The sequence below is a fragment of the Plasmodium knowlesi genome (genome assembly GCF_000006355.2).
Source record: "Plasmodium knowlesi strain H genome assembly, chromosome: 7".
Lineage (NCBI taxonomy): Eukaryota > Apicomplexa > Aconoidasida > Haemosporida > Plasmodiidae > Plasmodium > Plasmodium knowlesi.
In genome coordinates, this window is record NC_011908.2 from 1,121,103 (window position 1) to 1,139,778 (window position 18,676).

Here is an 18,676-nt window from a genome sequence, read left to right on the forward strand (position 1 = left end):
GTTGTTCTAAAAAACCGAGGAAACTGAACCTTCTTTCTTCTGTTACCCCTTTAGGGAACCTTCTTTTTCTTCCCCTTTCCCCCTCTGAAAACCTTCTTTCTTCTTTTCTTTCCCTTTGAAAACCTTCTTTTTTTCTTCTACCCCTTTGAGCAACCTTCTTTTTCTTCCCCCTTTAAATCTTCTTTTTCTTCCTCCCTTAAGAAACCTTCTTTTTCTTCACCCTTTGAGAACCTTCTCTTTCTTCCTCCCTCAAGAAACCTCCTTCTTCCCTTAAGGAGTTAAGTACCAGGCCATATATTATTGTTCTAATAACCGAGGAAAGAACTTTCCTTCCTGCTTCCTTTTCCCCCTTTGAGAACCTTCTTTTTTTCTTCCCTCTTCAAACCTCTTTTTTCTTCGTCCCTTAAATCTTCTTTTTCTTTCCCCTTAGGAAATCTTCTTTCTTCTTTACCCCCTTTAAGAAACCTTCTTTTTCTTCTCCCCCCTAAAATCTTCTTTTTATTCTGATTTAAACCTTCTTTCTTCTTTTCTCCCCTTAAATCTACTTTCTTTTTCCTCCTTTTAAAACCTTCTTTCCATTCCCCCTTGAAAACCTCTTTCTTTCCCTATAAATCTTCTTTTTCTTCCCTTTCGACCTATAAATCTTCTTTCTCTTACCCCCCTTTAAACCTTCTTTTTCTTTCCTTAAGAAAACTTCTTTTTCTTTCCTTAAGAAAACTTCTTTTTCTTCACCCTTTGAGAACCTTCTTTCTTTTTCCTCCTTTAAGAAACCTTCTTTTTCTTCCCCTTAAAATACCTATAGAGAAAAAAGATTCTTTCTCCTCCTGAAAGAAATAAGTACCAGGCCATATACTTGTTGTTCTAATAACCGAGGGAACTGAACCTTCCTTATTTTTCTTCCCCTTAAAAACCTTCCTTTTCCTTTACCCCCTTAAAAAACCTTCTTTCTTCTTTTCCTTCCCTCAAGAAATCTTCTTTTTCTTCCCCCTTTAAAACATTCCTTTTCCTTTCCTCCCTTTAAGAAACCTTCTTTTTCTTTCCTCCCCCTTTGAAAACCTTCTTTCTTCTTTTCCCCCCTTAGGGTGGTTATGTACCAGGCCATATTATTGTTCTAATAACCTAGGAAAGAACTTTCCTTTCCCTTTCCCCCTTTTAAGAAACCTTCTTTCTTCTTTCTCCCTTAAGAAAACCTTCTTTTGCTTCCCTCTGAAAAACTTCTTTCTTCTTTTCCTTCCTTTTTAAAACCTTCTTTTTCTTCCTCCTTTAAGAAACCTTCTATTTCTTACTCCCTTAAAACCTTTTTCTTCTTCGTCCTTTAAACCTTCTTTTTCTTCCCTTTGAAAACCTTCTTTAATCTTCTTTTTCTTCCCCTTTTAAACCTTCCTTTTCCTTTACCCCCCTTAAGGAACCTTCTTTCCTCTTTTTCTTCCCCCTTAGAAAACCTTCTTTCCTTACCTGTAAAACCCTGTTTGTTTTCCCCCTTTAAAACACCTATAGAAAAAAAGAAAAGATTCTTTTTCTCCCCCCCAAAAGGTGGCCAAAACAGCAGGCCATATATTATTGTTCTAATAACCTAGGAAAGAATCTTCTTCCCCCTCTAATGAACCTTCTTTCTCTTCTGCTTTAAACCTTCTTTTTCTTCCACCCTTTAAAACCTTCTTCTTCTTCCCTCCTTTGAAAACCTTCTTTTCCTTCCCTTAAGGAACCTTCTTTTTCTTCCCTCTAAAAACCTTCTTTCTTTCTTTTCCTTCCCTTTGAAAACCTTCCTTCTTTTTCCTTCCTTTAAGAAACCTTCTTTTTCCTCCTCCTTTAAAATCTTCTTTTTCTTCTCTTTAAACCTTCTTTCTTCTTCCCCTTTCCCCCCCTGAAAACCTTTTTTCTCCTCACTCTGAAAACCTTTTTTCTTCTTTTCCTTTCCTTTTAAAACCTTCTTTTTTCCTTCCCCCCTTAAAAACCTTCTTTTCCTTCCCTTAAGAGACCTTCTTTCTTCTTTTTCTTCCCTTTAAAACACCTATAGAAAAAAAGAAAAGATTCTTTTTCTCCCCCCCTAAAGGTGGCTAAAACACCAGGCCATATATTATTGTTCTAACCCTAAATCGAGGAAAAAGAACCTTTTTTTTCTTCCCCCCCCTTTAAACCTTCTTTTTCTTCCTTCCTTAAACCTTCTTGTTTCTTCCCCCTTTGAAAACCTTCTTTTTCTTCCCTGTAGAACCTTCTTTCTTCTTTTTCTTCCCTCCTTCTGGAAACCTTCTTTTTCTTCCCCCCCTTTAAATCTTTCTTTTCCTTTCTCCCTTAGGAAACCTTCTTTCTTCTTTCTTTTTCCTCCTTTGAAAACCTTCTTTCTTCTTTTCCTTCCCTTTGAAAACCTTTTTTCTTTTTCCCCCCTCCTTTAAGAAACCTTCTTTCCTTACCTGTAAAACCCTGTTTGTTTTCCCCCTTTAAAACACCTATAGAAAAAAAGGAAAAGATTCTTTTTCTCCCCCCTAAAGGTGGCTAAAACACCAGGCCATATATTATTGTTGTTCTAAAAAAAAACGAAGGAAAAGAAGCTTCCTTCCGTCCCCTTAAACCTTCTTACATTCCTTCCTTTGAGAATTTCCTTCTTATACAAGCATTATTTATTCTCCTATAATTTTATACAATTATGTTCGAAAAAAAAAAACATTCTTCATAATTACTTATTTATCATATGACTATGTGAGAACACCCTATATCCACATTTCATATATATAGAGAAATAAAAAAGAATATATATATATATATATATACATGAACTGATATATCATTACACATATATTGTATATATGCATCTATATACATATATATATGTTACATATACACGTATATACATGTAGGTATATATAAAATATACTCCTACATGCCTATATATATACATATAGCACATGCATATACATATATAGATATATATACATATATACATATATATACATAGGTATACATACATACATATACATATATATATATATATACATATATACATACATGTATACACATACATATATATACACATATATACGTATACATATATGCAAATGTATATGTATGTATGTGTATATATAGACAGTCTTTCCGCCGCTTACGGTGTTGCTCTTCTCCTTCGTCAAATTCCAATGTTGTTGTGCACATTCCAAGCGCTGGCAAAATTTCTTGCTGCTGTTTTTCATGCATTCCTCAGCTGTAAAAAAAAAAAAGGGGAAGTTCATGGGATGATGACGCGGTATAAAATGTTGGATTAGTGAATGATGTGGTATAGGATGGGAAAATGTAGAAAGAGGAATAATGAGGAATGATGTAAGAAAGGGAAGGTGTCTAAGAAATGACAAAGATGGAAAAAAGAGGAAGGGGGGAAGGGGAAGGGGAAGGAAGGTTTAGGGGGAAGGAAGGAAAGAAGGTTTAGGGGGAAGGAGAAGGAAGGTTTAGGGGGAAGGAGAAGGAAGGTTTAAAGGGGGAAAAGGAAGGAAGTTTTAAAGGGGGAAAAGGAAGAAGTTTTAAAGGTGGAAAAGGAAGGAAGGTTTTAAGGGAGAAAAGAAAGGTTTAAGGTGGAGTTAAAAGGAAGACAATTTAAAGGAAAATGGAGAAAAAAATAACTTACAGGAAAAAGAGAAAAAAACTAAAATATCCAACCAAAGGAAAAGGAAAAGGAAAGAAAAGAAAAGCAGGAGAAGTGAAAAAAGAAAAGACTCTATACGAAAAAAGTAAAACTAAGCAGGAATGGAACTGAACAAAGGAAAAAAGGCTCCAGGATAGGGGAGTCAGATTCGGGAATAAGGAGAAAGTTTATGGTATAGGAGTAAGGTTGTAGGGTATAGGAATAAAGGTTGTAAGGGTGTTAGAATAAGGTTGTAGGGGTATTAGAATAAGGTTTCAGGGTATAGAAGTCAGGCTTTAGGGTTAGGATATTATGGCTGAGGTTATAAGATGTCGATTTTCATGTTGCATGCTTACGATTTGGGAGTATAGGTTCCGTGCTACGGGTTCAGGATTTATATTCAATGTAAAATTTAGTTCCTCTTAGGGCGCATGTGTAAGATTTCGTATTTAGGTTTGCAGGATTTATAATATTTTACGGTGTACATGTGTAAGATTTCGCATTTTTAGGTTGTGGGATTTCATATTTTACGGTGTATATGTGTAGGATTTCGCATTTTTAGGTTGCGGGATTTATAATATTTTACGGTGTATATGTGTAAGATTTCGTATTTAGGTTGCGGGATTTAATATTTTACGGTGTATATGTGCAGGATTTCGCATTTAGGTTGCGGGATATAATATATTACGGTGTGTATTTGTAAGATTTCGTATTTAGGTTGCGGGATTTATAATATTTTACGGGGTGTATGTGTAGGATTTCGCATTTTTAGGTTGCGGGATTTATAATATTTTACGGTGTATATGCGTAAAATTTCGCATTTTTAGGTTGCAGGATTTAATATTTTACGGTGTATATGTGCAGGATTTCGTATTTTTAGGTTGCGAGATTTATAATATTTTACGGTGTATATGTGTAAGATTTCGCATTCTTAGGTTGCGAGATTTAATATTTTACGGTGTATATGTGAAGGATTTCGTATTTTTAGGTTGTGGGATTTAATATTTTACGGTGTATATGTGTAAGATTTCGTATTTAGGTTGTGGGATTTATAATATTTTACGGTGTATATGTGCAGGATTTCGTTTTTAGGTTGCAGGATTTAATATTTTACGGTGTATATGTGTAAGATTTCGTATTTTTAGGTTGCGGGATTTATAATATTTTACGGTGTATATGTGTAAGATTTCGTATTTTTAGGTTGCGGGATATAATATTTTTACGGTGTATATGTGTAAGATTTCGCACTTAGTTTTGCGGGATATAATATTTTTACGGTGTGTATGTATAAGATTTCGCATTTAGGTTGCGCGATTTAATATTTTTACGGTGTATATGTGTAAGATTTCGCATTTTTAGGTTGCGGGATTTATAATATTTTACGGTGTATATGTGTAAGATTTCGTATTTAGGTTTGCAGGATTTATAATATTTTACGGTGTACATGTATAGGATTTCGCATTTTCAGGTTGCGGGATTTAATATTTTTACGGTGTATATGTGTAAGATTTCGCATTTTTAGGTTGCGGGATTTAATATTTTACGTTGTATATGTGTAAGATTTCGCATTTTTAGGTAGCGGGATTTATAATATTTTACGGTGTAGAAGTGTAAGATTTCGCATTTTTAGGTTGCGGGATTTATAATATTTTAACGGTGTATATGTGCAGGATTTCGCATTTTTAGGTTGCGGGATTTATAATATTTTACGGTGTATATGTGTAAGATTTCGTATTTAGGTTGCGGGATTTATAATATTTTACGGTGTATATGTGCAGGATTTCGCATTTTTAGGTTGCGGGATTTATAATATTTTTACGGTGTATATGTGTAAGATTTCGCATTTTTAGGTTGCGGGATTTATAATATTTTACGTTGCATATGTGTAAGATTTCTCATATTTAGGTTGCGGGATTTATAATATTTTTACGGTGTATATGTGTAAGATTTCGCATTTTTAGGTTGCGGGATTTATAATATTTTACAGGTGTATATGTGTAAGATTTCGTATTTAGGTTGCGGGATTTATAATATTTTACGGTGTATATGTGCAGGATTTCGCATTTTTAGGTTGCGGGATTTATAATATGTTACGGTGTATATGTGTAAGATTTCGTATTTTTAGGTTGCGGGATTTATAATATTTTAACGGTGTATATGTGCAGGATTTCGCATTTTTAGGTTGCGGGATTTATAATATTTTACGGTGTATATGTGTATGATTTCGCATTGTTTGGTTGCGGGATATAATATTTTACGGTGTATATGTGTAAGATTTCGTATTTTTAGGTTGCGGGATTTAATATTTTACGTTGTATATGTGTAAGATTTCGCATTTAGGTTGTGGGATTTATAATATTTTACGGTGTAGAAGTGTAAGATTTCGTATTTAGGTTGCGGGATTTATAATATTTTTACGGTGTATATGTGTAAGATTTCGCATTTTTAGGTTGCGGGATTTATAATATTTTACGGTGTACATGTATAGGATTTCGCATTTTTAGGTTGCGAGATTTAATATTTTACGGTGTATATGTGAAGGATTTCGTATTTTTAGGTTGCGGGATTTATAATATTTTACAGGTGTATATGTGTAAGATTTCGTATTTTTAGGTTGCGAGATTTATAATATTTTACGGTGTATATGTGTAAGATTTCGCATTTTAGGGTGTACGCTTCAGGGTGTATGCTTTCGGTTCTAGGGTGACAGGTTTTTTTTTTTCTTTTTTTTTTTTTTTTCGCAAAAATGAAAAGAATAAAAAAAAAGAAAAGGCAAATAGGCATACGCACTACCTTACCACATTGGAAAAAAAAGAAAAAATGAAAGAAAAGAGAAAAAAAAAAAAAAAGCGGGGTAGGATCATTACGAGGTGCAGTATGTTAGAAGTCAGATTCCGGGTTTAGGAGTAAGGTTGTAGGGTATTAAAATAATGTTTTAGGGGTATTACAATAAGGTTTTAGGGGTATTGGAATGAAGTTTAGGGGTGCTGGAATAAGGTTGTAGGGGTATGTTTGTAAGGTTCCTAGGATATTTGAATAGGGTACCGGGGTTAGCTTCAGTTGCCTTGAGGGAGGGGGAAAGGAAAAACTTTCTTGCACATAGATAAAACCGGAAAGCTCGTGCAAGTGCATATGGAGGGAGAAACTGAACATTCAATACATAGAGTCCTAGGATGGAACGCATGCATGGAAGGATTTATGGATTGGCCAAGGCAATTAGGTGTGCTCGCGACCATCCCCTTACAACAACTTTGTCCGCGATGGCACCAAGGTAAGGGGAACTCTTCACTGAGTAGTTTTCGCCACCTAAGTTTTACTCTTGCCTTAATGTGTTCCACCAACAGTGCCGAATAGACAGCGTTGAACCGGCCGTGTTGAATAGACAGCGTTGAACCGACGGTGTTGAACTGCCCGTCTAGAATCAATTGCTTCGAAACAACCCCTCCTTCACCTACTTATTTCCCCACAACCCCATCCCCCTCCAGTGCGAGTGCAAAATTTCTCCCCTAGTCGAGACATCCAAATTCGAACAGGGCCTCCTTAAGTATAGCGATATAAATATCCACGTGCAAATAATACAAAAGGTAAACTCCAACACATTCCTAAACATTGAAGATTACGAACGATCACCCGAGACCATCACTTCTAACATAATTGTAGAAGAAAAAGTAAATATCATGTATAGCACCCACATTATTCGCCTAAATATAAAAAAGAACTTCGAAAATGAATCCTCCCTCATTAACTACATAAAACAGTTTTATACGAAGCGGTGATTCATGATAAGATGATAAATAGTTTTTCCTCCCCTTGGGGGGAAGTCCTTAAAAATATGTTCTTTCTTCATAACATTTTCTCTTTGTCCTTTTTTTTTTTTTTTTGTTTTTTTTCTTTTCCACAACTAGCTAATGTAACTTTTTTCTTTTTTTTCTTTTCGACAACTAGCTAAGTAACTTTTCTTTTTTTTTTTTTCTCCAGCCCAGTATATAATGCTACTTCCCTCTTTTCCCGTGTATTATATATTTATAGGCTGAAATAATGAGTATATGTTCTCCCATGGCACACTATATATATATATATATATATATATTTCTGTAGCCCCTTTTTCTGCAGTATCATTAGATTTTAATAAATTACTAAAGACATTCTAATGAAAGTTCATCAGGAAAAAAGGGGCATCACACAAAGATGTACATAAATCCACATAAAAGAAATGTTTCCTAAATATACATAAGTAAGTGTACAAAAAGAAGGAAAAAAAAAAAAAAAAAAAAAAAAAAAAAGAAAATTCTATTATTTTAAGAAAAAAAAAAAGGCACTGCTCTTATAATGAACAGCACATCTGAGAAATCTAATAATATAAAGAATAATAATTCCCTTTAGAAAACTATTCCTGCAGTGCTAAAAAATTCTATCAACATAATTTAACTCTAACGCATTTTATGGATCGTTCATATTAAAAAATTTACAGTATAAAAAAAAATTGCAATTATTCTGCACTATAGTAAAAAAAATTTAATAGTGCAGTAGGAATATTTTTCTAGAATTTATAAATAATGAACCTCCTCCTAACGGATGTTACATAATTTATACAACATGATGTACTATATTATGCGCAACACTAAATCAGCCACTATTCCTTCCGACATTCCAATGCCTATCATTTGAAATGAACTATTTTTCATTTCTATTTAGAATGATTTATACATATATTTAATATGTATAAAAATAGGAAAGAAGGAAGATATAAAAGAAGAAAATGAATTCCATGAATATATTTTACTGATATCTACATAAAGGAAACAATAATTATGGACTTCCCTTGTTAAAAGAAATGTAAATGTTACAAAGGAACAAGCTCACATAAATGAAAAAGAATAAATTCCTCAGTACCCTTCAAATTTGTATATGTACCATTTTCATTATAATACGCAGTTATTACGAAGACATGGTATAATAGAAAAAATATTAAATAATTATTTTTCCTACGTTGTGCTTATCTCACTTTTAGCAATTGCAAACTACTTTAGGACATAAACAGTACTATTTCTCATAATAAATATTCATTCTTCGTTTTCAGCGTAACCAGGATAAATCTACAGGAATGCAATACATATTGGTCCATGCGGCAAACTCCATAAATAGAAATCCATTAACAAATAATCCAGAAGAAACATACAAAACGGTAGAACATGAGGAAATGCCACCTGGTTCCTATCCAAAGAGTGAAGAAAAATGTAATAATGAAACGAAATTAACAAGTATAACCTTGAGGGCAAACTGTACTCCAACTAGCAATATAGAGTCCACGAAAAAAAAAAAGATAATTTATATTCTGGAACTTTTGAAAAAAATGGACAAATATGGTGAAAAAAAAACATTCAAGTACTTATCTTATTTATATAGCCTTAAGAAGGATCCGAATATGACTAAAAAATTGTTCATAAAAAAAGTACTCCGAAGATATGGGCTCTTCATATTCTCGCCTGTCATAATTAAATTGATAGTAACAATAGTGCCTGCAGTAGCGTATGCAACACATATCTTCAAAACATATACTTACCTATTTCCAATATATGTAACATTCCATATATTAGTAGCCCATTTGTTAGGTGCAGCTTCAGTGCTATCCCTTATATATTTATTAATAAAGAAAGTAAAATTTGACATGATAGCAGATAGTAATCCTAAACTATGTTATACTGAATACAGTTCTTTCTTGAAACATATTTTTATATAAATGTATTCAAAAATATTACTAGGAGAAAGAACACCCGAAATGTTATATTAATAATTATTCATTCATAGTAACTTCATCTGGGAAAGTGTAATAGTGAAGGCACAAAAAACGGAGAACATGTGCATTCCTTCCATATGCACATTCACATGTTTCCACTGACTCATGCTTTATGCTAAATATATTTACTTCCGTATAATTAACATTTCTCCTGATAGAATGTACATATCTGTCTTTATTTTTTTTTTTCAGTATACACATTTCTCTTTAGTAATATACTCCCTTCGTATTAACGTAGCATATGGTAACTACATTTAGCATTGTCCACACATTCCGTTCTACTATATGCCCCGTCCTAATAAGGAGGAAACTAATAATGATTCTTATGTTTGTTTCGTATAAGCACCTATCTAATAAATTATATGTAATTATTATAATTTAATATATATTGCTTCATAATTCGTTCTACTATTATTTTTTTCCCTCTAGTTAAGGTGACTATATATTTTATTACAACGAATCCAAATTGAATTAGTGCTTCTTACTACATGCCCTTAATTTACTATAAATCCTTCATTAAAGGGTACAGCGTACGAAACGGTCCTGTTTTATCGTAGCCAAAGTATGATATGTACATTATTATTTTGATGTATATTTTTCTTCTTTTCTCTGTAAACAATATAAACTCATCTTAAACTTACTTTAAACACAATTATATCCATAATGGTAATATATAATTGATCCTTCAGTAATGAAGCATAGACGCGCTCCGCCATTACTACTGGTCATAAGGGACTTATACTTTCCTTTAAACTGGGAGAGAGAAAGAAACAAAAAAAAAAAAAAAAGAATTCCATTTCATTCCTTCCGAAACTCGACGATTCCTTCTTTTCCCTTTTTCCATATACTCCAAAATTCATACATGCTTCTTTTATTTTTTTCCTGTTATACATTTTTCCACATAAAAGCTCCAATTACATATTGCAACATATTCATAATTATATGGAGATAATGCACATACCAATTCAATTATAAGTACGAAATTTACGCATGGCTATAAATACATATTTGTACCTTCTCAAACTTGAATTAACATATTCGATTCTATCAAATAATAATCCATAAAGACCACGCCAAATTAAAATGTTTATCTTATTCGTATTTTGCACTTTTCAGTTTATGCATTTTCCAATTTAGGTGCCACAAAACTTAAAAGAATATGATAATTGAAAATTAGACTTCCGCAATTTAACTCCTTAAATGAGGATATATATATTATCATTCATATAGGTTACAATTTGTATGAATTTCAATAATGATAATACATAAAAAAATATCACATACCTATTCCACCAAGAGTAGTGAAAATACGAATTTGCATAGGATTACTTGATCCATATTGCATTGGAATATAGTTCTGACTACCCCTTATCCGATAAGTACCTAGTTACATGATTCGCAATGGGCGCATGTGCATAAAAACAACAGCAATAGTTAATAATGATAATTCACCAATTCGCTCATTTACATTAGGAATATATAATTGGAATAAAGTGTACTAAAAATTTCCAGTACACCATATATATGCTCGCAACTGTTATTTCTGTTCTTATCATTTCCATAATATTCTTTATTTATTTCGCTAATATATATTAATACACTAATACATACACTTTAGACGCGAACAATTGTTGGTATCACCTATATTAATATATTTCGAAGATTAGATACATTACATTCAAGTGTGTGCAGTTCTTACTAATTTCCTCCGTTTATGAGCTGTTTCACTAAATGAGGAAAACGAGACCTCCAGTATTTCCTCCCGCTTTTGTCGTCATAATTTTTACTACTAAAATATTCTTCCAATCATGCGATGAGAAATGTTCTCCCCCTATTTTCCTTCACTCAAAAATGAAAATATATAACATATCATAATATTTACAAGGATTTTCCCGTTCTTCAGACGACTCGAAGTAACTGCAAAGGCACTATTTCGTCCAGCATTCTAATTACCAACCCATTTGGACGTATTCATCAGCATGTCACTTGTTGGAATTCTGTTCATTGTGCTGCGTGTGGTGCTTCCTATCCGCCGGGCTCTTGTCTTTCCTTTCTGCCTTATCCACTTGCTCACTTTTTCTTTTCTTCTTTTTTTCACTCGTTCCAATGAGGGGTTTATTAACCTTCGCAATTTCAATCACATCGCTGGGTTTGAATTTTGTGTTGCATGCTGTGCATGCGTTTTCCTGTGATCGGAAAGGGAGGTGCGTTGCACAGGTGAATATTACATACGGGAGAAAGGATGTGAAGAATGAGTAAAGTATGGGGGGAAATCACGTTCACATGAATTGGGCTATAGACCACCATTCAAGGCCGCACCCCTCCCTCCCCCCTTCCGCACGTACTTTTGCAATGTTCGCATGACTGAAGACCTTTTTGGAGAACACACAGCCACAGGAAAAGAGGCACATGGCCCCGGAAGAGGGGTTAATAATCTCGTTCGAGATGGAACAAACCAACTTGTTCTCTTCATTCAATTTGTTTTTGCAGAGCACCAAGTCCTTAAGAGACCCGATGTGAGCAAATGCCTCATACTGCGAGTCCTCTATTTTACGTTTCTTCTTCTTTTTGCCTTGCCTGGCCAAAATAAGGCTCAAGATATGCTCCGTGTTGTACAGGTAGCCGCGGCGACAGCAGAAGAAGGGTTCTTTGAGCGATTCCTATGGGGAGGGGGTAAAGTTGGTATGTAGTTGGTGGTGGTGATGACGGTAGCTTTTAGAATCAGTGCGCGTGGCGGGTCCACTTCTTACAGTCGCCGTTTACGCGTGGGAAGGCACGGTCAAAACATCGAACCCTCCGCAAAATGGGAAATATCCGCCCCTTTCCGCTATCATCTCCCCCCTGACCTCACCTGCGATATCGCGCAGTGACTCATGTAATGCTCCCTCAGCTCCTTCAAGTTACTTCTGCCCTGGTTCACCGTCACGAGGGTATTTTTGCCGTAGCCCAGGCTCCCCGTGCTTTCATTCAGTTTCTTGTGTTTCATTCGAACCAAGTCCACCCGCTGGGGCAAACTGCCTCCGTCTCCCCCCATTTTGGATTCGCAGTTCCTTCTATCAGGGGTTTAAAGGGGACCAAAAAACATTTATCCCCTTGGGCCTCCCTAACTTGGCCGAGCCTCTCACCTGCGCGGGTACGTTACATTCGTATGCGTCGGGGTAACGTTCAAAAAAAAAAAAAAACAAACAAAAAAAAAAAAGTAACAAAAAAAAAATGGAGAAGAAAAAAGGATTACAAAAAAAGTGTTACAAAAAAGTGTTACAAAAAAAGTGTTACAAAAAAACGTATCAAGGGGAGTATGTCCTCTTTTCCCTGTCCGTGCAATACCTCATGTACGTGTCCCTTCAAAATGTGTCCTTCTGTACGCGTCCCTCACCCGCGTGGAGACTCCTGTGCAGACGTACACCAAGTGAGTGAATAAAATACATTTGCGTAAATCAGTCATATGGCTAAACGCTTTCTCCTTCCACCTGGTGCACGTACGCATTTTGTAAAAACTGGGGTAACTCCTTTTATGTTCGCAAAAATAATCCTTCACTCTGAGCACTCAGTGTTACCGCCTGACTGACGGTACCGGTGGGAAAATTTTCTCGTCCATTAAATCGCTCACCAGTTGGCAATTTTTTTTTTTCTTCTTTTTTTTTTTTTTTCTTTACCAAGGGGCAACTCAATTGGATCGAATTGTACACGCACGCCACTTTTACAAAAAATCAAAAGTCGGGGAAAAGCGAGCGTCCCGCGCAGTGAGCATGGCTCGCAAGGGAGCGAATTACCAAGTGTGATGAATTAAGGAAACGCGCACGGGTACACGCATACACGCTCTTGCATTTACGTTTACTTGTATGCGCATGTGAATACGTTTCTGTCTCCATAAGCTGTGTATTCCCCTCGCGCCGGTGGTCAATAGAAGAACCACACGGGCAAAACGATTATTTTTATTATATTTTTTTTTTTCTTTCACTCCCTCCAAAATCTTGTAAAAGTTTTCGGGACTCCCCTCCCCCCCTTCCCCTGCCTGGGACGCATTTTGCAGAATTAAAAAATGGGTGACATTTATACGAAGAGACACAAATACGTAAACAATGGTAAGTTCTTGGAGAGTAGAAAATGGGCATCACTTTTGACGTGCTTACATTCCACGAATCGCGCTAACCTTCTTTGTTTCAATCCCCGTTGGAGCGGCCCATGTAGACACTTATCCGAAGGGAAGTGCGGAAAGAAGGTTGTCTTTTCATTTGGGCTGTTTTTTCCCCTTCCCCCCTGATCGCAGGCGTCGTTATTTACGAATGGGAGCAGAGCATCGATGAGATAAACATTTTCATCAATATGAACTCCAGAGTGGTTAATAAAAAGGACTTCGACATCGACCTTAAGAGTAAGAGAATTCGAATTGGGTTGAAGGGAATGGAAAGTTTTTTGGAGGGGGAATTGTCCGGCCTCATCGACGAGGAGTGCTCATACTGGTTCATTGAAGACAATAATTTACACATCCTTTTAACCAAGGTGCGAAAGGCAGAAACATGGAGTAGCGTTTTTAAGGGGCACAAGTGCATTAATGCCATCGATGAAGATAACACGAAGAAAAAAATTCTTTTGGAGCGCTTTCAGAATGAGTATCCCACCTTTGACTTCTCTTCAGCCGCGTTTAACGGCCAGGTACCAGACGCACGCACCTTTATGGGCGGACTGAAGTACTAGAGTGGGCGCACCACGTGGGGGGAAAAAAAAAAAATCGTGCACCAAAAAAGGTAGCGCCAACTGTTTTCTTTCTTTTTTTTTTTTTTTTTTTTTTTCGTGCTACTGTGCGTATTTGTATAACGCATGGATTATGTAATTCACTGTGAGGTCACTCCTCCTCTAGGTACTGCGGGTCTCCAGCTTCTCCAATAGAGCACTCCTTCGCTCAAAGAGAGCCTTCGCATGGTTGTCCTCCGCATTCTGCTTCATGAGGGCAGTTTTTATATTGTTCGCCTGTTGCAATTTCAGCGCCTTCCTACAATTAGTGAAGTTTACAAAGCTGTGCATACACGTACCTTCTCGTTCTGTTTCTGTTAAGTGGTAATTATTTTTTAAGCATCTGAAAAAAATCGACCCAACTAGTCTACATGGATTTTCTGTAGTGGTGCTGTTGTCCCACATCTTGCTGTACATATCTGCTTTGTATTCTTTTGCATCCATACTAAGTGTGTCTTCCAGAGTGGGTTTCCCATTGACTATATCATGCCACAACATCTTCTCCTTCACGTCGATATTTTTATTAATGGACAATCCAACAATGTTGTAGTTTGCGAATAGGTTATGTAGCGAATAGTTCAACTCCATGTTCAGTCTCCTCTTTATGAACCAACTTTTTATTTCCTTTTCGATGGTTGCAATTTCTCCCTTCAGCTTAAACGCGACTTCATCTTCGCTTTGGAGTCTCTCGATGTTGATGCTCATTTTCACCTACCTATATAACGAAATTTTTTTTTCGCTTCTGTAGGTAGCCTGTTGAGGCTATGCGCGGGATTCGTTGGGGTAACCAAGGGAAACCTTCTCAGATTAGGTAGTCTATAGATACACATGCATACTTCTGTATTGGGGGGTGAACGAGCATTCCTTTGTACATACGGTCAAGAAATCACATGTGCAGCTAATCCTAACGTGTGAGGAACACTAGAGGAATTTTTTCGCTACGAAGCTAATGTTTTGCTCCTTAAGTGGGGTTTGTGAGTGGGGGGAATTACCCATTCGATTCTCTCTCTAGTATTTTTAACCACGCTTAAGAGATAAGGCGGTATCCCTTTATGTAGTCCTTCTGATATGTAAATGGGGAAACCACATCGGCAGGGGCGATCGAACATGAGTAACCTTCGTTCGTGATGTTCTTAGCAACTATGTTCGTGCGAGGTTATTACTACTATGCGTGATGATTCTTTTTTTTTTTTTTTTTTTTTTTTTTTTTTTTTACACCGCGCGTTTTGCCCCTTAAAAAGGGGTAATTACGTATCGAGGGGATGGTACTTTACGTTGCGTGAACGCGCCATGCGGGATTCACAAGCTCACCAAAAAAAAAAAAAAAAGTCCACTTAGTTGATACACAATTTCGTTCAACCTCTAAGGAGATATCCCCACAGAGTTTCTTTAAAAAAGGGTTTCCCCTTTTTACCTCCCTATAAAGGGGAAAAACGCCGCACCTGGCAATTGTGTTTTAAGGGGGAAATCCACGTCCATCAGTGGAGCCCCCTAGGACCCCTTATATTCTACGTGCAGTAGGCACACCTGTGTTAACTGCCACGCTGGGTCTTCCTTGGAAATGCGCCCCTACGTAGGGAAAGCTTAGAGGAAGAAATTTTTTTCCTTTTTTTTTTAAAATAAGCAGACGGGTAATCAGCACCTTCGTTGAAAAAAGGTGAAACGAGTTTCTGTTCCGTCTGTGTAAGTGTCCCTCTCTGAGTTAGAACAGGCCAAAGGAGAGGGAACCTACGTGGAGGAAGTCATCCTGTATGTACATCTGCGGATTCTGCAGAACATCTGCAGTCACGGGTACATCGGCTTACTCATTCCGATCCCTCCTGGCAATGCGGTGCACACAAAAAGTAACAAATTTCATTTTCTTAAGTAATTCCCCCATGAGGGTACTTTTTTTTGTTTTTTTTGTTTTTTTTGGAGGGGGAAATACCTCATTTATGCTGAGAGTGATCACTAGAACTAGCTAAAAAAAAAAAAAAACTGTGAATGTATAAACTGGGAGGAAGATAAAAGGAACTAGCTGCTTCGTTCTCCTTGCCTTGCATGGCTGGCACAGCTGGCTGCTCGCCGGTTGGTACTTTGTCTTGGGCCCCTTTTTGTGAGGTGCCTTAATTTCCGCTCGTCGGGGCGAGAGGGCGCAGACCGCGCCCTAGAGTACCGGAAAAGCGGGAAAAAAATAAGCATACACATGAGGATAAGCATGATCTTGTACGTGTTTTTTCATGGATCCCTTTAGGGTGAACCATAGTGTGAACCTGAACATAATGATGCGGATGGCGGGACCATGCGCATTAAGCCCGGAGGAGGGAAAAAAATATAACGGATGAGCTCCCACGGGGTAGCGAAGCGACGTTGCATGATGTACGTACACCGCCTCTTCTTTCATTGGTGGAAAGCACATAAATAAATGTACTCGTGTATCCATGTACGTACGTCTGCATGCACGTTTACACCCATGTGCGTGTGTGCTGCTCTTGTGGAATGGTTACGAGTACACGCTGACATGACGTGGAGCTAACCATCGCGTGCATTTGCATGCAGTTCGATTCCAGCGGTATCCCGTTAGCCCAACTTTATTTTCCAGGGAAAACTCCAACACACGGAGGAACCCAACATGTGCAAGGAGTGTACACGGCGGGGCGGTCGCTTCTGGGGACAGTGTGTTCGGCACACCACTTCACCGTTATTTTTTCGTGTCATTGTTATTTTTCCGTGCCATCGTTATTTTTTCGTATCATCATATTTTTTGCATGTCATCGTTTTTTCTGCATGTCATCTTTTTTTTTTTCCATGTCCGATTTTTCCAGGTAATTTTTTTCACTTCACTTTTTCAAGGTCAACTCTTTTAAATCAATTTCTTCCTCCCAACATAGTTTTGTAAGTCCCTTTTTTAAACCACCTTCCAATTTATATGAACAGAAAGAGTGACAAAAACCATTTTCATCGTGTTTTCCATCCCACCCATCGTCTGCTTTTTACCATTATTAAGCTTCTTCCCTAGGAAGTTCACCCAGAGCCTCCTTTTGCCCTGTTTTTAATTTTGCACCTTCGTAGAAGTTAGAGGCAAGCGCAGGTTTGTGCGATTTCGTTAATGTGTTCTTTCCTATACCTGCATTGCCTACATTTGCATGCACCTACCCCCCCAACGATAAGGGCACAACTGCCGTGTACCTGTGTGCAGCGCCGAGAGTGAAGTAGGACACCCTGTCGCATTGTTCCTTCCTGCCCTCCCGGGTTAGTAATCCCCCATTTTGAATACCCATAAAAGTTACACTCTTTTTTAATTAACAGTTTTTGTAACTGTGCAGATTTCACATTTAAATTTTTTCTCTAGATGGATACCCAGCATTACCACTACGCCTTGTCCTTTTTTTGAAAAGAGTGCATAATTTTTGGTAAAACACATTTACGCCTCCTCTTTTTTAATCATCCATTTTGTGTGGTAAGGACGCGGTTCGGTATTGTGCCAAGTTGACCTTCCTCAGTTGCATCATGTATGAGCGGCGAAATGTCTGCATAACACACACGCGGTTAGAGATACATCTGTTATACATGCACCTCCTAGACATGTACATTTCGTGCTGATTTATTTGATTAGTTGGATACGCAGTGGAAGACGGGGTGCTATTTTCTCTTATAACCCACCAAAAGTATGCGTGCAAACTTAGTTTCAATTTCGAAGTTCATTGTGAAATCCTGCATGAGTAACTTTTACTTTTCCTTTCACGAACCCCCCAACTGCAGTGCATCCCCTTCTTTGCAATACTTTTATTAAATTTCCTTCGCACTCTTTCGTGTGCAGTTTGTCTGTATTTACATGTGCACACAAATAAATGTTTCGGCGGATGTGTAGTTTATGCATCGTCTCCTACTCCTTACATATAGAGAGCGCCACGCATGAGTACTTTTCCACCGTGCATAGATTGGTCTGTTTTCCATTAGGGGAAAAATACGCTTGAATATGTGCAAGCTATTTTACAGTTGCTATGTTATGTTAAAATAAATTGAGATACGTCTTACTACATTTGCATGTGCTCTTTTTTTCATATCTGCGTGTTGTTACGTTCGACCGATTGGGGTGATTCACCTACTATTTAGATGTGTACCCAAGATAGGGAGGGGATATCTCAGGAACAAATCTACCATTGGTAAATTCACGTGTTTCGCTTCATTCCTGATACGGAGATTACCACTACCAGGACTGTCACCCGATGTGATGTTTTGGATTTATGCCCCTTTTCAATATATAACTATTCGGTGTGTCTTCTCCCCCTTGAAATGCTTTTTCCTCTGATCATATTTTATTAATTTTTTCCCCTACCTTGTAAAGGCCTTATGCATGTAGAGACGGACTTATGAGAAAATGCCTCCCTCTTTTCTTTTTTTTTAAACCCCGCTGTACTTCCAACGATTATTAACATACCTTGTTAAGTTTTTTTCTTTTTAATGCATCCGTTTCCTTTGCAGTGGTGTACGTAGTAAGTAGGGGTAACCGGAAAGGACACTACGCGAATACGTGAACTCACATGCACATGGTC

The 18,676-nt window shown here is 37.0% G+C and overlaps 4 protein-coding genes across 4 annotated transcripts; 2 read left to right on the forward strand and 2 right to left on the reverse strand.

Annotated features, from left to right (window-relative positions):
* Positions 1–8,477: 8,477 nt before the first annotated feature.
* On the forward strand, positions 8,478–9,350 carry PKNH_0725100 (Plasmodium exported protein, unknown function; the record flags this gene model as incomplete). Its single annotated transcript, XM_002258507.2, has 2 exons — positions 8,478–8,561; positions 8,691–9,350. The coding sequence occupies 2 exons, from the start codon at positions 8,478–8,480 to the stop codon at positions 9,348–9,350; spliced, it is 744 nt and encodes a 247-aa protein (XP_002258543.2).
* Positions 9,351–11,389: 2,039 nt separating this feature from the next.
* On the reverse strand, positions 11,390–12,441 carry PKNH_0725200 (replication termination factor, putative; the record flags this gene model as incomplete). The annotated part of the gene is made up of 3 exons (XM_002258508.1): positions 11,390–11,593; positions 11,753–12,067; positions 12,259–12,441. The coding sequence occupies 3 exons, from the start codon at positions 12,439–12,441 to the stop codon at positions 11,390–11,392; spliced, it is 702 nt and encodes a 233-aa protein (XP_002258544.1).
* Positions 12,442–13,449: 1,008 nt separating this feature from the next.
* On the forward strand, positions 13,450–14,105 carry PKNH_0725300 (HSP90 co-chaperone p23, putative; the record flags this gene model as incomplete). The annotated part of the gene is made up of 2 exons (XM_002258509.1): positions 13,450–13,492; positions 13,678–14,105. The coding sequence occupies 2 exons, from the start codon at positions 13,450–13,452 to the stop codon at positions 14,103–14,105; spliced, it is 471 nt and encodes a 156-aa protein (XP_002258545.1).
* Positions 14,106–14,264: 159 nt separating this feature from the next.
* On the reverse strand, positions 14,265–14,846 carry PKNH_0725400 (uncharacterized protein; the record flags this gene model as incomplete). The annotated part of the gene is made up of 1 exon (XM_002258510.1): positions 14,265–14,846. One exon carries the CDS (start codon positions 14,844–14,846, stop codon positions 14,265–14,267), a length of 582 nt encoding a protein of 193 aa, XP_002258546.1.
* Between the last annotated feature and the right edge of the window lie 3,830 nt (positions 14,847–18,676).